Here is a 22,678-nt window from a genome sequence, read left to right on the forward strand (position 1 = left end):
GAATTTGTAGATTGAGGTCAGACTTCAGATGAAGGTTGATGGTTATTACAGAGAAACAGTCATACTCTTTACTACATATGATTCTGTTTCTCAATGCCATAGTCAAAAAAAATGAACAAAAAATAACTGATAAAGTTCTTTGGGGGAGCAAGAAATAACAGTAAACAACACCAAGGTTTCTAGTTAAACAGGTTGTTAAAAAAGTTAATCCTCATCAAAAAAGTCATATTCATCATTTAGCTTAAACTTAAATATATAATAAACTTAAATATATAATAATGTCATATTGATGTTGGAGTCTTGAACTCAAGGAAGCTAATTATAACAAGAACACCATTATACATCTGTAGAAAAAAAGACATATTGCTAGCTCTGACAAGAGGGGAAAAAAGAAAGTAAATAAATTGAAAATGTTGCACTAATGAGTTTAGAAAAAAGAAGGAAACATTTTTCCTAACAATGTAGGGCTAAAAGAAAAGTAAAATGAAAACATAATGTATTTTTCCTTAGGATAGAAAATTTTACTATGAAAATCCACTGGTGAACATCAACTATTCTTCTTTCCCCCCTCCCTCCCCCACCATTGACCAGAAAACCAGTATCTACAAAAAAAAAAAAAAAAAAACAACCTACATCCTTTGTATGATCTTGTTAGACTCAGATTCTATGGTTCAAATGAGGCCAAACAAGTAAGCTTATTGTATATAAAATCAGTGGTAGATAGATTTGGGGCATGAGGAGCAGCAGGTTAGGGATTTAGGGACACCAAGACACAGCAAAAGAGTCAACACTGGATTCATACAGTCCGAATGGAAAATCTAACTATCAGAGTTAGAGGTCTACCATGAGCCATGACAGATAGAAATTGATAAAAGGGAACATAAAATGGAAATGTCCCTATATAATAGAAAAACAGAAAGAGTATATAATTGTAGAGTTAGGAGCAATCTAAAGTCAGAGAATCAGCAACACCAGAGCTAACAAGAAAATCAACAGGATGGCTGAGCTGTGGGTAAGCCCCTGGGTTTTTTCTTTACTTCCTCTAGTACAATAGTCAATCCCAGCGAGGAAGGTCTAAGATTGAAGATGAGAAAAGGTAATTAACAACTTTTGGCTGTGGCAAGAGGTCCTTTAGGGTAGGGTGGAGCTGGGGAAACGTCTGGTCTAGATAAAGTAAAGCTAAGAGTAGATCAGCTTTCTTTGATCCTAACATTTAACTAGCTCTGCCAATTTGCATGAGATTCTTTAAAATAGGGATCAAATGAGAGGATCTGGATAGCTGAAGCTACTCTTTACCATCATTAGATTACCAATTGGAAGTTCTAGTCTTTATAAATTAAAAGAGCACCATGCATGTTTCTTTAAAACTAACTGATGAAGGAAATTTGTAAAGCATTTTATTTAATAAACAGATCATTAATATTAACTCTGCCAATGAAAAGAAATGCATGAATTCCTCCAAACTCCTCCACCCTCCCCACTGCCAGTAAAATTGAGAGGGATAAAGAATCCTTCTATTATATTACAAACAAAAGTGCTTTCACTGCCCCAACCTGAACCACATACTCCCTACAATGCACTATAATTATGCTTTTGAATAGCAGTTGATCTAAACAATACAACACAATTCAGTGTTTCTGACAATATTAATGTAGAACAATTAGCTTGTCTGTTACGATAGTAATTAAGTGTAAAACCAGCCAGTGAAGAGAAAGTTGGGCAATAAAACATTTAATAAAGTTGCTAAATACTAGCTAGCCAAAAACGAATGAATGTTAAAGAATAAAGAAACAGAGAGCATATTTATTCTGGTATAAACTGTGTGTTCCACTTTTCTGAGTGAGTCAGTACATTTAAGCATGAAGGAAAGTAGTAGCAATATCCATCTAAAAGCATCATTTGTATTGGGCATTTTAATCTTTGACATAATATATTCATATAGGTACTTATTTGTGTTTAAGTGCAGTTGAGATCACTTCTTATTTGTTTAAACGGCAGAGGGGGAGGGAGGAAGAAGATGCAGCTATGAACCATTGATTTAGTTCTCATATGTCTATACTTATATATTTTTCATCCATGGAGAACTTCAGTGTGAAGAATACCTTTCTATGAACAATTTATACAGGTACAAACAGAGATAGGAATTGGGTCATACAAGTAAGAACACAGTCTTACATATTTTTAACAGATGGAAAAATCCACACCAAAATCTCTTCATAACATAGAGAACTTCACATTGTCAGCTGCCACTTATTTCAAATCTGATTTGGGGAACCTATAAAAAGGGCAGCTAGAGACCATTTTCATTCTCATGGATAATGATTTTTAAAGTGCTATTTAGACATCCACGCTCCATAAATTCCTTGCATGTTTCCTATTTCAGATTTCTTTTGATGTATTACTCTTCCATGCTTTTGGCTGGATATGAGCTATATTGTCAGTGACTGTCCTGCCATTTTGAAGAGTCAAGTGTGCAAAGGGATTTGAACAATAAATATGAGTTTTTCATGATAGACTGAACTGAAAGAAATGCTGAAGAACACATACTCCAACCATTCCTTTTATACAAGAGGAAACTGGTCACAGATGGCAGTTCATTTCATTCCTAATAATATGTACTTTGTATTCTGTGTTTATGTAAAAGATGTATTTTTTAAAAGCTTTGTTAAAAAAATTGCCCTGCTGAGAGTTATGGCAAATTGAACTTTATGGCTTTTCCTCCCATCCTGTATAGATGATTATACTGGGAATCCATCTCACTCTGAAAAAAATGGATGAAACATGCTATGTTTCAGATAGCATATGCACAATCCTGAGCACAATACAAATTCATACATAAAATCTAATCACAGATACCTTCAATAACTATTTTACTTACCTTTTAACCTAAACTGTAGTGATCTTATTACTGATAATTAAAAGCTGGCTCAAATTCCCAAGAGAAAAGATTGGATTACATCCATTCATCATAATGGTGAGTTAGAGGTCTTAGAATCATGAACATCCTACTTTTCAGCAGAAATCTCATCCCTTCCATTAATAGTCTACACATGTCCTAGTGGTTAGCAAACTCTTATCAGCTCTCATTTACCCCCTCCAATGATACAGAATTCCCAATTATTTAAGAATGAAACACCCTTCCCAATCCCTGTTCCCTCTCTCTCTCTCATATCCCCAATCTGTCTAATTCTTTTCCCTTCAACAAAATTCTCCAGATCTGGCCATTCCTTCTGCTGTGCCTTCTAGAAGCCCCATTCCTTAATTTAAAAACCTCCCTTTCATTTTAAGCCTCTTCTTCTCATGGTACTTATTGTATTCATAAAGACCAGTCACCCCCAGTTCAGGGATGACGAACCTGCAGCATCAAGGCCACATGTAGCCTTCTGTGTTCTTGAGGGTAGCCTTTTGACTAACTCCAAGTTTTATAGAAGAAATCCTTTTATTAAGAGTATTTGTTCTGTGAAGTTGAGATTCAGTCACAAGGCCTCACTTGAGGACCTGGAGGGCCCTCTGTGGCCTCATGGCTGAAGGTTCCCCAGCCCTGCCCTAGATGATGCTGCTTCCCTGGCCATGCTTTCCAAAACTTGTTACATATCATCTCTATACCCCCTGAAGCATGCTTCAATAGTTTTGAAGTCAGAATCATAGTACTCCCTGCTCCCCATTTCCTCTTCAAGACTCTCCTACTATCCCATCATTCTGAAACCTTTCTTGAGGCTCACCCATGTCCTGACAATTCCTACCTACTGGACTCTCACATTTTCTTGATCCTTTTTCAATGAGTCTAGTCTACCTCTCCACAGGAACTTCTGGATTCACATTAGTGGTCTACATAATGCACATTTTTTGTTGCTCAAATACTCTTATCTCTCAGGGCCTGCAATCTACTCAACTTTTATAATCTACTCTTTCATTTCAACTCTTTATCTTATCATCCACAAATACTCTGCTTCCATGATAAAGAGCTTTCTTTAGTCAATTACATTTTCTCATTATCTCTCTTCCTATGTCTTATTCCTCCTGGAATTCTTTATTGTGACTGGGATCTCCATTCCCCCACCAGAACAAGGAATTTATTAAAAAAATATTTTCCCTAAATGATTCTCTTTTGCATTCACCACATAGGATGTTTCAAAATTTGTTTTCTCTTCTCAATCCTGTAACACCATTCACTCCATCCACCACCTCTGTTGAAAACTTCACCTTATACAGGGCTGTCCAAGACAATCAAGGGCATTATTTATGAGCTTTCTCTTCCTCTTTCTTCATTTTCTAATCATTCAATCAATAAACACTTATTAAGCACCTACTATATGTGAAGCATTGTGCACAGAAAAGAAAGAAAATTCCTGAAAAGTTGGAATGGAGTTGGGGAAAAAGAAAGGTAATGGGTAACAGGTTGTGATAGAAAAGTCAAAAGGAGTGCAACAGGGTTGGAAAGAAAGAAATGTCTGGCCTGGATTCAATCCTTATATGCAAGTTTTAAGAGCTCTCTACTTCATGCTCCAATATTTTACATCCCCTATTTTCTCTTCCTTCATTCTACTCTCTAATGGAGGTAAAGAGGGTTTGGGGTGAGGGGTGCTCGACACCCCAAAGTACCGACACACTGGGTCCTGCCGAAAGAATTCTACTCAAGCTTTCTCAGTCAAGGGAAAAGATAAAGTTTATTAAGAGTTAGCCAAATAGGCCTGCCCCAAGAGATCCCACCCCTTGTGACACCTGTAAGGAAAGTGGGCCAGATCAATCTGAGCTAGATTGGATCTGACCAACTTCATGGAGGCAAGATGGAGATTATATACACAAAGATTGTGGGAAGGATTGAGGGGTGGTCTGGGGTGATGGAAATGACAGACAATAAAGGGCTAGGGTAACAGAGCTAGGGTATAGATATTTTGATCAGGATTAAGGATGGGAAACAGCTGGACAATAGAGGACTGGGCAAGGTAGGCATTTGGGCTTAGTGGTTATAGCCTCAGGCCAAGGCCAGATCAAGTTGGAAGATTCAAGGAGAGTTCAAGGGTTCAAGGGGTTCCCAGAGACTGTGCCCTCATCAGAGGTGTGGCCCTTTTCTTCACTGAAAGGAAAAGTAGCCCCTCTATACACTTCATCCCTTTCCCTCCCATCTTGTCCAGCAGATTGTTTCCAATATCTTCTCTGTTTGTGTTTGTTTCTGTCTGTCTGACTGTATTCTCCCTTTGTGTGTGTGTCTCTATCTCTGTCTCTGTCTCTCTCTCTCACACTCTGTCTACCTCTGTCTCTCTCTCTCTCTCTCTCTCACTCAAACACACACACACACACACACACACACACACACACACACACACACACACACATCTTTTCAGCCTCTCCCCAACTACTGGTTCCTTCCCTGCTGCCAGAATGTCTCCCATCCTTAAAAAAAAAAAATCAAAAAACTCAGTATAGCCTACTCCCCCTGCTAGCTGTTGTTTTACAGCTCTACTCACTCTCTCTTCTGAACTCCTTGATAAATCTGTCTATACTTCTTATCTCTCCTTTATTTACTTTCATTCATCAAAACCCTCTGTAATCTGGTTTCTAACTTCATCACTCAGTAGAAATTGCTCTTTCTATACATATAAATGATATTTTAATCAACAAATCTAAAGGTTATTTCTTTGTATTTGTCTTTGTTGACCTTTGTATAGCATTTGACATTGTTCTTTGCTAAATCATTGTCTGTGTCTCATCCACTAACTCTGTCCTGTGACTTTTCTTTTCTCTCTTCATTCTCTCATTTGGTCATGACATCAGCCTTAATGGGTTCAATTATCTCCTTGGAGATACCTTCAGATCTATGTATCCATTCCAAGTCTTCTTTTTGAGGTCCACTTATGTATCAGTAACTGCTAATTGCCCTTTTCTCTACTAGATATCCACGGGCACCTCAAATCCAACATGAGCAAAACAGAACACAATATTTCCCTCTACATACACCACCTCCACCCCTTGCAGGACTTCTCTAGACCTGTCAGTGGTACTGTCATTCTTCCACTCATGCAGGTTCACAGCTTCCAAGTCATCCTTGACTCTTTATTATCCTTCACCGCATATATACAATCGGTGACCAGTCTTATTAATTCTGCTTTCCTTAATTCTTTCACATCTATCCCTTTTTATCCACTCACATAGTTATCACCTCAGTTGAATCAGTTTTCACTTCTTGACAAGGCTATTATTATTCTTGTCATTTAGTTGTTTCAATTGGGACCAACTCTTCATGAACCCATTGGGAACATTATCCATTTAGGTCCTGCAGAGGTCGAATCCATGTTAAGGGAAATATGAAGCCTTAAATAACATCATTTTGAACTCCAACATTGTATTGCAACATTTTGGACTTCAGTTAGGTATTAATGATTACACACACACACACACATACACATGTATGCATACGTATGTATATATATATATATATGTATGTTAAATATATACATACCATACATATATATACATATATACATACATACAGCAAAAGAAAGTGTGTTTCAGATCTTTTTAAAATAAATATGTATGTTATTCAGGCATTAGTGGTGGAAACCAACTAAAAAAATCATAAAGATATTTGTGGGATGGGGGTAAGAATACATTTTCTCATAAAACCAATCTTATTAATCCTGTATCACCTCATGTTCTGACTTCTTTTTTTCTTTTAAAATGTAATTTTTTTTGCTTTTTTGACAATATATTATTTTAAACTATATCCTTTTCTACCAAGTTCTTTCCCACACTCCCTCCTTCCCTCCTTCTCTCCCTTTCTCTCTCCCTCCCTTCCATCTTTCCTCTCTTCTTCCTTCCTTTATTCCTTTATTTATTTGTTTCTTTCTCTCATTCTTTCTTCCTCTATCTTTCCATCTTCTTTCTTTTTTTCTTTCATTCATTCTTCCTTTCTATATAATAGAATATACAGGGTGTTCCTACAGGTTGGACACGTAGGCAAAAACACATATTTTCAAGAAATGAAATGAATGAAATTTCCAACATTTTATTTAATTGGAATATTAACAGACCTTAGCCTCCTTGACTTCTTTTTCTGGGGTATGCTAAATGAGAAGTATATTCCATGAAAACCACAGATGCAACACACTTGATTGACTGCATAAAGAGTGAATGTGCTAAAATTGATGATGGCAATGTGGAGTTATCATTGAGTTCACGTGAATCTTGCAAAATGAATCAACCTTTGCATCACAAATGATGGAAATCATATTGAAGATGTTATTTGTTAATATTCCAATTAAATAAAATGTTATTAAAAATTTCATTCACTTCATTTCTTGAAAATACACATTTTTCCTATGTGTCCAGACTTTAGGAACACCCTGTAGTTTCAGATAGATATCAGGGGACAAAACAAACACACACACACACATACATACACACATATACACACAAAACTATCACACAGATAGGTCTAAGTTAAAAGCAATTGTTATAAAAAAAGAAAGAAAAGGAATTGTGTCAAAGCATTGAAAAAAGCCAAGGAGAGCCAGTGCCTAAAGGTAGGCAATCCAAGCAGAAACCTTGGGTGCAGGAAATAGCAGAAAAGGGAGAATGTAAGGGTAACATAGGTGATTTTTTTTAAGCATAATGCTTTATGAATGAGATAATTTAATTTTAGGGAGTCCACTTTGAAGGCATGGATCTACCTGTGAATATCAAGTTGAATAGATTGCAGTGAGAGCTCAAAATTTCAATGAGAAAGTAACAAGAAGTGCAATTTTCAAATTTTGTTGAAAAAAACACAGATGCCCTACCTCAGTTTTGACCCAGCAAGTTGGTTATTACTTCATTTTTCTACACTTATAAATTCACATTTGGGACTATGAAACTCTGCCTTTTTAACCTCCATGTATGTGTTTTTGTATAGATTCAGGCTAAGCTTCAAGACAATTGTGCATTGAAAATTACTTGTAGAATATCAAGAGAATTAATGAAAAAAATGCAAAAGAAGCTGGCCTAGTCATACTGGATCTAAAATTATACTTTAAAATAGCAATCATTGAAACAATTTGGTACTGACTGAAAATGGTGGATCAATGGAGTAGGTTAGGTACACAAAACACAGTGGGAAATGACTATAGTAATGAACTGTTTGAAAAAGCCGAAGACTCCAGCTTCTGTGATAAGAACTATTTGACCAAAACTGCAGAGAAAACTGGAAAATAGCATAGCAGAAACTAGGCATAGGCCAACATCTTACACCCTATGCAAAAATAAGGTCAAAATGAGTAAATGATTTAGACATAAGGGATGATACTATAAGCAAATTAAGAAAGCAAGGAATAGTTGACCTGTCAGATCTATGGAGAAGGGAAGAATTTATGTCCAAACAAGAGATAGAGAACATTATGAAATGCAAAATAGATTTTGGATTAAATTAATTTATAATTGTAATTTTGATTACATTAAATTAAAATTTAATTGAATTTAATTAAATTAATAAATTAAATAAATTGAATAATTTGACAATTAGATAATTAAATTTAATTAATTTGAAAATAAACTAATTTAATAAATAATTGATTTAATTAAATAATTGAACATTTAATTAATAAAATTAAAATTAAATTTAAAAAAGTTTTTGCACAAAAAAAACAATGCAACCAAGATTAGAAGGAAATAAAAAAGCTGGGAAGCAATTTTTACACACAATATTTCTGATAAAAGCTTCATTTCTAAAATATATAAAGAATTGTTTCAAATTTGTAAGAATACAAGCCATTCTCCAATTGATAAATGGTCAAAGGACATGAACAGGCAGTTTTCAGATGAAGATATTAAAGCTATCTATAGTCATATGGGAAAAAAATACTCTAAATCACTACTGATTAAAGAAATGCAAACTCAAACAACTCTGAGGTACCATCTTACACCTATCAGATTTTCTAATATGACAGAAAAGAAAAATGGTAAATGCAGGAGAAGATATGGGGAAATGGGAACACAAATGCACTGTTGCTGGAGTTGTAGACTGATCCAACCATTCTGGAGAGCAATATGGAATTATGCCCAAAGAGCTATAAAACTATGCATACCCTTTGATCCAACAGTACCACTAGTAGGCTGTATCCAAAAGGGCATAAAAAAGGGCAGAAAAGACCCAGATGCACAAAAGTATTTAGAACAGCTCTTTTTGTGGTGGCAAAGAATTAGAAATTGAGGGAATATTCATAGATTAAGAATAGCTGACTAAGTTGTGGTACATGAATGTAATAGAAGACTATTGTGCTATAAAAAATGATGAGTAGGCAGATTTTAGAAAAAAAAAAAACCTCAAAAGATTTACATGAACTGATGCTGAGTAAAGCGAGCAGAACCAGGAGTACATTGTACGTAGCAATAACAACATTGAATCATGATTACCTATGAAAGACTTAGCTCTTCTCAGCAATAAAACGATCCAAGACAATTCCAAAAGACTCATGAAAGAGAATGCTAACCACATCCAGTGAAAGAACTTTGGAGTCTGAATGACAATTAAAGCATACTATTTTCACTTTATTTTTTATCCTTTCTGTCTTGGGTTTTTCCTTTTTGTTCTGCTTCTTCTTTCACGACATGACTAATGTAGAAATAAGTTTTACATGATTGTACATGCATAACTGTATCAGATTTCTTGCTGTCTTGGGGAAGGGGGAAGGAGGGAGAAAGAAATATTTGGAAATCAAAATTTTACAAGAAATGAATGTTGAAAAGAACCTTTACATGCAATTGGAAAAAAATACTATTAAAAAAAAGAAAGTTACTTGTAGTTCTTTTCTTTCCCTTCCGTTCAAACTTTTTAATTGTTTTTGTAGAAATAATTTCTTTTTTAATCTTCCCTCCATTTGTTTACAAGAGTTAGAATTATTTTGTTTTTCCTGTCAGGTAAAAATCATGATAGTTACTGGAACTTCCAGTTTATGAGATGAAGATTAAAAAAAAATTTATGTCTGTGTGTGTTCGTGTGTGTGTGTGTGTGTGTGTGTGTGTGTGTGTCTGTGTGCAATATTTGGACTGAGATGTAAAAAAAATAAGTGTATTTATGTGAGGTGTAAAATAGACAAATATCAGGAAATTGGTTCTAGGATACCTTGAGCAATATACTCTGTAAGCCAAGAGATGTAAAATAAAAGTTATACTAAAATCAAATAAAAGGAGAATGAGTCAAAAAGGAAACTTCACAATGTCAAAATTAAAAGGGGTACCTGTTGATATACGTATATGCATGAAAAGTTGGTAAGAGATATTTATATAAAAAAGGAAAAGATTAGCAAAATGAAATAACCATTCCTGTTAATGAAAACAATCTCATAAAATATATACTCATATATATATATTAGATGGCATCTTTTATAATATATAAAAATATTATACATATAATATTAAATGAATAATCTAATATTAAATAATATAATATAATAATAAATACAGGGATATTTCACTGATAATTACATTTTACCATTTTCAAGAAATAGATATGTTAAATTATAAATATAGATGTATACCTACACAAATATACATACACATATACACATTAACATTGGTACAGGCATATATATACATACACACACATACATTAATTCATACATACATACAGACACTCATATATACCATAGGTGTGGGTGTGGTTTGTGTGTATATCCATTTCTTAAAGGAAATTAGTATATATTAATTAACACAGTCAATTCTCAACTTTCATAGTGGTAATATTCCTACATGATGACATGAAAGTCAAACATGAATGATGATACACTGAACTTTCGAGAAATAGGGAGTTAGATTTTATGACCACCAAAAACTGTAATCTTTCACTAGAGACTGCTAAAAATGTAATTTCCTGCATCTGATTTTTTATAAAACATTGATTCTGATAATATGCACTGTTCCTAACACAGTAAACATGAAATAAGCCATGAAATGAACTATACAAATTAAAATTGGTAACATGCAAAACATTTTTCTCACTAGCAATCCCCTACAATTTTATGATTTTGTGGCTTTTTGTGCTAATATCTCAATGAAAAAATCATCGATTTCAGATATTATTCGTTTTCAATAACATGTGAAATGTGTGCCATAAATACTGTACAACAAATAAAAAAATTAAAACGAAAACATGTTTTAACCTCACTCTTACCTTCCACTGTGTAAGAAGGTGTGTACTGCATGCTGTACTGCTGTATACCTTTCTACACTGGCCACCTCTGAAAATCAAGGTAGAGGTTGCTGGGACTTTAGTTACTGCTGGAAGAAGACACTGATACTGATCAGGTCTCAGCATTACCTCCAACACACTGTCCTTCATGGCTAGTGGATGGTATTGAAGATCATGAAGAATGCACTAGCTTGAAATAATCCATCAGTGCCATCTCCTCCAGGCACCACTTAAAATCCTCAAGGGTCTTGGTAGGGATGCATAGCAGAGAAAAATTGACATTTAAACTTGAGACTGCAATTGATCATGGGATCTGCAGCCTCCATGTCTCTATCTAGCTCATCAATTAGACTAATAGAGACTGTAGACATACAAGTATAAAGTTTATCTAACACTTTTATTTTCTCACTAAGCTGAATCAATGAATTTACATACTAGGGCTTAGAGCCAAAAGGACTTGCACTATGATCTGGGGGAATAATTGCAACACAAACTTGAGTTCTTAAGGTAGACAATGAAAATATGCAATGAATGCCCAGGAAGCCCTTTACAACAGTAGGATGAATAAGACCAGTGAAGCACCTATTAGGATACCAGTCACTCCACAAACTTCTATATATCATACCGCTCTTCTGCGCATAGCCATCTAGTGTGCGAGGTTGCCAACATGAAAGTGAAAATGAAGTTACTAATAAAATTATTTGATGGTTTAAGTTGAGAAAGTTACATGAGTGAATGTTGTGGATTGACTGTATTCCATGTTATATTTTTAGTGTGCCTTTTTGTGGATGATATATATCGTGATAGTCATATATTCCTGGACCACCATAGACCTTCCTAGAAGAGATAAGTAATAATTCAAAAGAATTTGATTTACTCATTCAAAGAGGAAAGGTTGAATGAATGATAAATGCCACTCCTCTGGATTTCTCCATCATAGTCCAGAAAGCTTTTCATTCTGAAAGATCACTTCAGCTCCATAATTCAAACCTCTGTAGGACCCTCTGTTGCTAGGGCCCTTCCCTGCAATTGGAGGGTTCCTGCCAGAACCTTCATGTAAAAATGTGGTCCAGGTCCACCAGTCTGTCAATAAAAATATTTTAAATACCTTCTATGTGCCAGATGCTGTGCTAAATGCTGGTCATAAAAAAGGGGCAAAAGACAGTCCCTGGCTTCAAGAAGTTCATAATCTAATGTGATCTCTTCATTGATAATGAGGCTACACTCCTTTGGACATCTCCATCATGACCCCAGGCCAGCTATTCAGCTTTTTCTTTTATATGTATTATCTCCCCACATTAGATTGTAAACCCCTTGAGGCCAAGGACCATCTTTTTTTTTGCTTGTATTCATATTACCTCCACTTATCAAGCCTCTGTCACAAAGTACATGGTTAATAATTGTTGGCTAATTGACTATTATCCACATTTTAATATGAATATTGGATATTCTGTAGAGTTTATCCATTAGTATACACATCATATATAAATGTTTGAAATATTCAGTGAATTGGGCCTGGAACTACAAAGGAGGAGAAGAATAGGATGGATTGCCTTCAGGAAGTCGTAAGACTCGTTCAATGGCCCCAAATCTTTCCCAGAACAGATTTCTATTTTTTAACACCAATATTTATTGGCACATTTGGGTGGCTCTGCAACATTTATTATAATCACCAGATAATTAAAAATAAATATCATTCAGAGGTCAACAGGCACACATGAAGTGTGAGTGGTTTATAATACATTAATAAATAACTATGAAGAAGATGTGAAGAAAGGAATGCCATGGAGGAAAGGTACAATACATGAATTTTCATATAAATAATTTCATCTGATTCTAAGATTCTAGTATTCCCACTCTACTGATGAGAAGACTAAGTCTTAGAGAAGTAAATCAACACAAGATGCATGTTGTGACTCAATATCGTCACAAGCTGTTTGAACTAAGGAAAACGTCTAAAACTCTCTGATCTCTTTTACTAATGTGTAAAATATTTAAAAGCAACAAGAGTAAAACAATTAAATATGATGGTGCCACAATTAGAATCACACAAAACCTAGCAGCAGAGACTACAGGTCTTGGAACACGATATATATAAAAGCAAAAGAACTGGGGCTCTGGCCAAAAATATCATACCCAGCAAAGTTAAGCATGGTACTGAATGAAAAAAAAAATGGACATTTGATCAACTGTCAGACTTTCAAGACTTAAAAAACAAACCTGAACTTAATATAAGATTTGACATACAAGAGCCAGGAGAAACATAAACTGATTACAATGGATTCAATAAGGACAAACAGTTTACTTTACATATACATATATATATATATGTATATATATATATATAAAATGTAAAACATATGTCTAAGATTCTAATGTGTAAAATAAGATAACTGTTCTTTCAGGGATCTCCTTGGTCCCTCCCAACTCTAATATCAAATTTTATGATTCTTTGATTAGCCTAACATTACATGGCAGACCTGGGTGTTTTTTTTTTTTATTTCTTGTGCAAGTGTATCAAATACACTCATATTTGCATACTTTGGCACAATTTGAACAATAAAATATAACTACATTAAAGTACTAAAAATGACAAAAATTCTATTCAATATCATTGCTTTTGCATCTCTCCGTGAATCAGAAGAACTAGAAATCTGAAAGCAAAAATTTCTTTTTTTTTTTAAAGGGAAAGTGCCATCTTTATTTTTCCTAATTGAAACTTTAAGTGTCCTTTGAACACAAAAGGTATATACAGAAACGAGGCAGCCTCCTTCCCACGGGATGGGCCAAGCATCGCAAGCCTGCCATGGGTGGAGAGGCCCTGACGAAACTGGTCAGGGAAAGGTCACTGTTCCTATTGCTGGTCAGCTGATACAATGTCCTATTGCCATTTTAAAAAGGTCCTTTTTCAGATTCTTCAAGTTTGTCTCTGAGATTTTTTCTCTCTTGTTAAAAAAAAAATATTCAGACTTTTGTGATCTGTGTGTGTCGATCTTCATCAAAAGGCTCATTCTCTGGGTCAGAGTCAGTGATGTCCGAGTATCTATAAAGATCAGGTACATTGGCACTAACATTGGGGGTGACCAAAGTGGAACTGCTGGCCTCTGGGTTTAATGGTTCTTCTACAGTTTTTGTGAAGAAAAGCTTCACCTTAAAGTTCGGAGAAAAGTATCTGTTGGCCTTGTCTTTATTTGCTTTGTCCAGATCGTTTTTGGATAATGTGAGTATGAGATATTCCTTGTCATTATCTGATCTCTCGGCAATGCAAATACTATCAATCTCTTGATCATGACAAAGACTTACATTTTCTACTTTGTCTGAGTTTTCCTCTGGTCCTGGTATGAAGAATGTATTTACCCAAAAGTGAAACATTTTGTCCTTCTTGAGCATCTTGTTCTGCTTGTGAAAGAATTCCACTTTAATGTCACCGCACACAGGCAAAGGCTGGGGGAACTCAAAGTACATGTACTTGTCTTCCCGCCTCGTGGGGCCACAAGGGGATGTGTAGATCTTCACTTTCAGCTGGCAGACCACGAACTGAGGATTGCAAGTGCCACCACTGAACATTGGAATTGTTTCAAACATCATCTTGTGGAACAGCAGGGCCACTGGTCTGTAATCCAAATGGTGCTTTAACAGGTGGCTGTAGTAGTACACATAACGCCTCTGGCTGGGAATAGTTACTCCCTTTTTGTCTCTGGTCCTTACTTCCCCATAGAAATCTAGAGCCTCTTGTGCCTTTAAAAATTTTCCTCGATGTAATAAATATGCACAAATCATTACACCAGTTCGGCCCTTTCCTGCTTTACAGTGAATTGCTGCAACATGATTGTCATCTTCACTTAGCCACTGGTCAAGATCCTCACAAAAGGGTTTGATGAGCTCTAGCTGGGGTGGGTTGTGGTCTTCAAAAGGATACTGTGCAACTCTACAGTTAAATTTGGTGGCATCATAATGTCTTTCAGCACATAGATTGTATATCTTGAAATGATTTTTATGCTTTGAATCCAAAAACCTGACTACATCATCGATGTTGTTCCTGTAAACGCCTTCAAGTCGTTCTGCAGGAAACCCCATAGCAATAATGTTTGGATAAATATAGGTCAAGTCCAAGTCGAATCCATCCTCTTGGTATCTCCTTTTGTTTCTGCTCACGATCTCTTTGATGATGGCTGTCATGTCTGGGGGCCGCAGGGAGAGGGAGGGAGCGGGCGGACGGAGGCGGCTCGCGCGGCAGCGGCGGCTCGGGCGACGGGGCCTGCTCAGCAGCCGGGCGCCGGGCCTGCGCCTCTGCCCGCGATGTACCCCGGAGCCTGAGCCTGGGCCTGAGCCCGCGGGAGCGTGTGCTGCGGGTGCGGCAGGAGCGGCAGCGGCCCCGGAGGCTGCCCCGGCGGCGGGCGCAGGCGCGGCGGGTGCGACTCCTTGGGGCCCCGCGGCGGCCCGCGCTGCGACCGGGGCCTGGCCCGCAGCCGCGGCAGTACCGGGCGGGCGATCAGGAGGCGTGGCCCTCGCTGCAGGAGGCTGCCCCAGGGGCGGGGAGAACGACGGCTACGAGACGGACGAGGCCGAGGCGCGGCTCAGACGCGTCTACCCGAGGCCCGGGGTGGGGGCGCCGCTGGGGCCGCCGCCGCCGCCGTGGTGGAGGAGGGGAGGACCGGGGCTGCCGCCGCTCGGGGCCCTGTGGCGGGATCGCCGGCCTAGGCTGGGGCCGGGGTCGGGGGCGCGGAGCTGGGCTCGGGGACGCGGCCGCCGCGGTTTCGCATCGCTGCCGGGGCCGCCTCACCTCGCCGTTCCCCTGAAAGCAAAAATTTCTGCTTTCAGTTGCCAGAATGATATTTACTTTAGGCCCAAGTCAAGTCCAGACTCAGAAACAAAGATGTGTATCTTCTTGTCAGACTCAAAAACCAGTTAAGGTTTTGTCAATTTGGTTCCAGTAGTTAAGGGCCAGGGATCAAACCAATAAGCAAATGAATGGAGATGCATTAACGAGGGGAGAAAATGGGGTGGGGTGGGGTGGGGTGGGTGGGTGGGTGTGAGATAGCTTTGCTATAATTCTTTATGTTTTTTTCTTTATTCCATTTTTAATTCTTTGGAAATGCTTCCTTATCATAGCCACTCTATTAGAATCTGTTAATGTTGGTTAGACTAAATGGTTTCTAAATTATCTTCCAATTGTAAGATTCTCTCATTCTGTGATACAATTCCTCCCACCTACACATACTTGCCACAACAAGGAAGGATCACTGATTTTCGTAATTCCAACATGTTTCAGACACCTGGTTGCTAAAAACAGGCATTTTTTTAAAGTGTAGATCAGTTGACTTCCTAAAAAACTGAGTTTTTAGAGAGATTCAGAAAGAATAGCTATAGTTTATTGTTTGTGAAGAATATTTATACACACATATGCATACATGCATATACACTTATGTACTTACATATGGACGCATACATATATACATATTACATATATAAATATACATACAGAGGGAGAAAGAGAGAGAGAAACAAGAGGAGAAAGGAAATATTAGATTAAAAATGGAGAAGTCAAATTTGTGGGCAACAAAAGAAAGGGGATATTTATAACTTAACCAGGCTAGGTGGTAAACCTGAAAACAAAGTTCTAGATTCTTGCAGTTTAAAGGGATTTTTGAGGAATTAGGTAATCATTTATTCACAGAATCACACAATTCTATTGTTTTGACCACGGGATATTTATTTCAGGATTGGGGTTGTGGTTCCACTGTGGCAAAAACAAATTGTAGTAGCATAAAGAAATCATAGAGAAAACTTTGTGCTCTTAATAACAAGGAGAGGCTCCAATAACATTCATGCAGAGGAGAGCAGTTGCCTGAGGAATTCCCAGCATCATGGGTTTGATCTGGGTAAAGGGCTCTCTGAGGTAGGCTAGAGGAGTAATTTTTATATGCAAACATGATTTGTCTGGGAACCAGCTCAGCAATTGCATCTCTGATAGTAAGGGTCACCCAATCATATAGCTCTTAGGTGTTACATTGCACATATAAGAGAACATCAGTGTTTTGAGTTCAAGTAGAGCTCTCTGTTCCTGAAAACAAGAGAGACATTTCATTCAATGTCTGTATGGCAGTGTGGGGTGGGGGGAGAGAGTCTTATGCAGAATCCCTTGTCTGTTACTACTGTATGGATCTAACAGGTTTCAGTTTCCTCAAATTGGGTTGCAGGGTCTAAAGATGGAAAGTAGCAGAAATTCAAGCAGTAAAGTTTTTCCTATCCCTTAAATCTCATTTCAGGGTTAACCCTTGGGCCTCAGGAATGCATCATGATAGTGACACTGAGAAATCATCAAAAGACATACCAGTATTTCTTGACACAGTCAGAGCAATTCCCTGTGAAATGAAGAGGAATCACATTGTTGAAACAATGCTACAGTATCTAAACTCTCTACTCCCTTTGGTCTAGCAATCTCACTATGTCTTTACCTGCAAAAAGGTCAAAGAAATAAACAAAGGTTCAAATATTCTTTCCAGAACTGTCTGAGAAAACAACTGGAAATGAAGTTGATGGACATCAATTTAATAATCATTAAAAACAAACAAACCCATGGTACAAAAATGTAATGGAATATGTTTAATGTGAGCCCATGTCTCTGGCTCAGTTAGTATGGTATATTAGGAAGGCAGAATTTATGATTTCAAAGAGAATACCATATGTGCCTGAAAGGTTCGGGACCGCAGGATATAAGGAATTCTCTAGGCAGAAGGCAGGAGAACTAAAGCATGTATTTACACTCCACAGTAACAGGCCCACAAACCAGCGTCCTCATTTTGATATTTTCATCAAAAGCTTCCAGGCCCAATAAATCCACCTCACAAGGGTAATCAGGAGGCCACAGAGAAGTGAGATAGTATAAGGCAAAATCGTATACATGCTTCCCCTCTATGGTAAGAAGATTACCCACTGGCCTCCAGTCCTGGCTCAGCACTCCTGGCTCCACGTGGGTCAGCTCTGCTACTGGCAGCTCAGCTTCCGCTGTGGGCATCTCTGGCTCCAACCGGAAAAGGAAAAGGGATCTTCAAGCTGTCCTCTCCCCTCTTATAGAGTTTTCGATATCCTCAAGCGCCACCTGAATGACCAGGGCCGATTGGTTCTTCAGCTGGCCCCTCCCCCTAGTGCAGACTAGGTTAACACCCAACAGGGCGTGGCTCTGGAGTTAACACCTCCCCCCCACCCCACCCCCAGTCAGCCACATGACTCATCACACAGGAAGTTCTCTGCTGGCAGGCCATGAATCTCTGGACTTCCTGCCCCGGAAAAGATCACACAGGAAGTTCTCCACTCCCAGGTATAGCCCAGCGAGGCTCAATGAGGTAAGCTGAGTCATTCAAAGAAAACAAAGGCCCCTCTGGCTACAGATGGTTGATTAATCTAGCCTCTTCCTACAGAGTATGTATTACCAGAGTCTCCCAGTTGGTCCTTTGGTACTCATGATGAAATGGAACTGATATGAAGGGGCTGAGCATGCATCTAAGCCACTCGGTGATAGGTGTGCCCTTCTTTCTTGCTAAAGAGGTTAAATAACAGAGCGAGAATTGACTATTGATTCAGGTGGCACTGCCCGCTCAGAAAACTTTGAGTAGTGATTTGACTTTCTTTTTTTCTTCCTCATTTTGGAGAATGTAGTTCGGGTTCCAATAAGGGGTTGGAACAGTTCGTTCCCTTGCTGTTCCACTCTGGTTATATCAATATAGCAAGAGACCAGAATATCTGTTAATTCCCTAAAGGCCAGAGCATATGCTCTATACCCTTATTACATATAATGCAATAAGAAATGATGCTTCTTCTGTACCTTCTTGCCCCTGGGGCCCTCCTGCATTTTGAATGGAAAGGACTGAGAGCAGACATCAAGGAGCCCCTCTCAGATCTTTTCTTTAAGGAGGGGACCTAATGAAACTACCTCTTCATTTCCCACTTGGCTGTTTTCCTGGACTTTTTATTATCTTCAGAAACCCATCTTTCTTATAAGATGGAAGCAACTCTGAATCTCATTACCCCTTCAATATCCCTTGGCTCCCTCAACCCCTCTGATTAGACAGGGTGGAGAATGTACAATAGAGTGGTCCTCTTGCAATCTTTATTAAAGAAGGATCCCAGATTAGTCATCTAAAGGGTCCCATATTAGTCATCTATTCACTTCCCACTTGGCTGCTTTTCAGTCATTGTTTAAGTCTGACTCTTTGTAACTCCATATACCATGGCAGGCCAGGGCCTTCCCTCCTGCACTGTCTCTCAAAGTCTATCCAAGTTCATATTCATTGATTCAATGACACTATCTATCCATCTCATCCTCTGTCATCACCTTTTCCTTTGGCCTTCAATCTTTCTGAGCATTAAGGTCTTTGCAAAGAAGTTCAATCTTCTCATTATGTGGCCAAAGTATTTAAACTTCAGCTTCAGTATTTGATTTTCCAATTAATAGCCTGAATTAATTTCTTTCAGTATTGACTGATTTCATGTCCTTGCTGTCCAACGGATTCTCAAAAGTCTTGTTAAGCTTGACAGTTTGAAAGTGTTTTTTCTGCAGAGCTCAGATTTCCTTAAAGTCCCACTCTCACAGCGATACATTGCTGGAAGAACCATAGCTTTGTCTTTCCTTTTGTCACTGGACACATCAATAGCAGAGCTTCCTTTTGGCTTTGGCCCAGCCACTTCATTAGTGCTGGAGCTACTTTTAGTTGTCCTCCATTTTTCCACAGTAACATATTGGACACCTTCCAACCTGAAGGGCTCATTTTCCACTTTCATCTAGTTCATAATTTTCATACTGCCCATGGAGTTTTATTGGCAAAGATGCTGGAGTGGTTTGCCATTTATTTCTCCAATAGATCACTTATTATCAAAATTCTTCACCATGGCCTGTCTGTCCTGGGTAATGCTGCACAGTATAATTCATTGTTTCATTGAGCTACACAAGCCTTTGGCCAAGACAAGGTAGTGATCCAGAATGGGATCTGGCTGTACATATGGATGTCATCATGGCCCCTCCCCCTCCTCTATTACCTTCCCTTACTTTTTTCTCCTCATTTTTAACTTCTTTTTATATGCTATCTTCTTTAAGTTGCCTGAGGGCAGGGAGTGTCTTTTGTCTTTCTTTATTAATATTTATTAATATATCTCTTGTCAGGTCATCACTTCTCATGGATTCAACTATTGTCATTACATAGATGAATCATAGATCTATTTCTCTAGTCCTAACCTCTCTCCAGACCTCCAGGCTCATATCACCAATGTCTACTAGACATTTTGAAGTAAATGTCTCATAGACAACTTAAGCCCAAAATGTCCACAACTTAATTCATTATCTTTCCCCCAACACCTTCATCTCTTCCTAACTTCATTTTTACTATGGAGATTTCTACAAACTTTACAATCTCCAAAGTTTGAAATTTGTGTTATTCTCACCTTCTTACTCTTATGTGCCCAGACCCAATCAATTGTCAAGTCCTGCCATTTCTACCTATTTAAAAATCTCTTGTTCTTTCCTCTTACAGGACCCCACCCTGGTGCACCTCATGCCCATAATATTGCAGTAACTTGCTAATTGGGTTCCCTGTCTCAAGTCTCTCCTTATTTCAGTTCAACCTGCATTTGGTTTTCAAATTGATCTTCCTAAATCACATGTCTAACCGTGTCATTCACATGCACAATTTCAGTTCCTCCAAAAAAATACAAAATCATCTTTTAGTTTTTTACTTATAAAGACCTATAAAATGTATCTCCTTCCTACCTTTCCAGTTTTATTACTCCTTACTCCTCTGTACAAGCTCTGTGATCCAGTGACATTGATCTCTTTGCTCTTTTTCTCAAATGATACTCCATCTCCCAAATCTGATAATTTTCAGTGGCTATCCACCAAGGTCTTTGTCCTTTGTTTTCTTCTCTTTGCATCTGTCTTGCTCTGTGATCTCATATTTCCCCTGGTTTCAATTATCTTCTCTACAGACATGATTTTTAGATTGATATATCCAACCCTTACCTCCATCCTGAGCTGGAGTCTCCTATCAACAACTCCTTTTTGGACACTTCAATCTTTAATGTTCCATAGGTATCTCAAAGTCAGCATTTCCAAAACCACTCATTATCTATACTCCACCCTCACAACCTTCCTCTTTCCCAGATTTCACTACTGTTTTCTTGGCATCAGCATCCTTTCATGCATTTTTTGTGGTAACCTTAGTGTCATCCATGAGTCCTCTCTTCTACTCACCCCATTTATCCCAATCTGTTTCTAAGTCTTATCATTTCTACCTTCAAACCTTCTACACTCCATCCTTCTGATTAGAGAGGGTAGATATCAGAGAGCCCTTCTAGGGTTCTTGCTCTGAGTTCTGGGGGAATCCATGGAAGTCAGATCATCATTTTCTACCTTAATACTCTCCTGGTGCTCATTGTCTCCAGAAACTCAACTTCATGGAAGATGGGATTAACTCTGAAATTCTTTCCCCTTCAGACCCTCCTTCCTCCACTTAAAGAAGGGGATGAGGACTCCATTAAATCTGAAATATTTCATCATAACCCTTTTCAAAGGCACACTCGTTCTTCTTTTTAATGTGGCATTTTCCTCCATTAGAGATTGTGAACTCCTTCAGGGCATGGACTGTCATTTGTGTTTCTTTCTACCCTCAATGCTTAACACAATGTTAATCATATAGTTGTCCCTTAATAAGTATTTATTGATGGGTATTTAAATGACTGAGTATGAAGATTTCAGACAGATGTGGAAAGCTTTGTATGAACTAATAGCCAAAAATAGTACAAAATATTCATAGTGTTATTAAAAAATCATTGAAAGGAAGCAAAACTCTGAGTATCTGAAAAAAATAATTATAATCCTGGAGAACAGCTAATAAAATAGAATTTCTTCCTGATTGCAGAGAAGAGTACATGTTTATATTGGTGTCTATGAGAACAGAATTCAGCATAGACTATCACATGTGATCATTGTATTGGGTGTCTTTCATTTTTTTTTTCTTTTTAAAAGACAGGGTTCAATGGGAGGGGATGAGGTGATATTTTCTGAAATTAACATGATGTAATAAGAAGAAAAGACATCTAGTGTATATTGAAAAAAAAAGGAATGAAGTCTAAATTGACTAATAAGTGCCATTGGTATTTACATTGGCTTCTTTGAAGAGTTTCTCCTCATTTTAGACCTAGAATGCACACTAATCGGCAAGCACTTTTCAAGCTCTGAGACTGTTGGCTTCTCCCTTAGCATGCTCTGTTCCCTCCAGAGACTAAAATGGCTCTAAACCTGTCATCCCAGATGTCAGATCTGCCTGGAACTTATCATCACCTCAGCTCATGAAAATCCTGAGATGCTCTGTGGGAAGCACTAAGATCTAACACACAGATACTCTCTATACTCAACACGTCAGTGAACCATAATAACCTCTACCACCTCCAGAACCTATTTTCCAATTTCTTAACTTTTCAGAAAGACTCATGCAAAGGACTGAGATATACTTCATAGATTAATGA

General features: G+C 37.8%; 1 protein-coding gene across 1 annotated transcript; it reads right to left on the reverse strand.

The window, feature by feature from the left end:
- Positions 1-14,018: 14,018 nt before the first annotated feature.
- Positions 14,019-15,372, reverse strand: LOC118828729 (phosphatidylinositol 3,4,5-trisphosphate 3-phosphatase and dual-specificity protein phosphatase PTEN-like). The gene has a single exon (XM_036735572.1). It carries the CDS (start codon positions 15,338-15,340, stop codon positions 14,126-14,128), a length of 1,215 nt encoding a protein of 404 aa, XP_036591467.1. The 5' UTR covers positions 15,341-15,372; the 3' UTR covers positions 14,019-14,125.
- Between the last annotated feature and the right edge of the window lie 7,306 nt (positions 15,373-22,678).

This window comes from Trichosurus vulpecula, chromosome 1 (genome assembly GCF_011100635.1).
Source record: "Trichosurus vulpecula isolate mTriVul1 chromosome 1, mTriVul1.pri, whole genome shotgun sequence".
Taxonomy (NCBI): Eukaryota; Metazoa; Chordata; class Mammalia; order Diprotodontia; family Phalangeridae; genus Trichosurus; species Trichosurus vulpecula.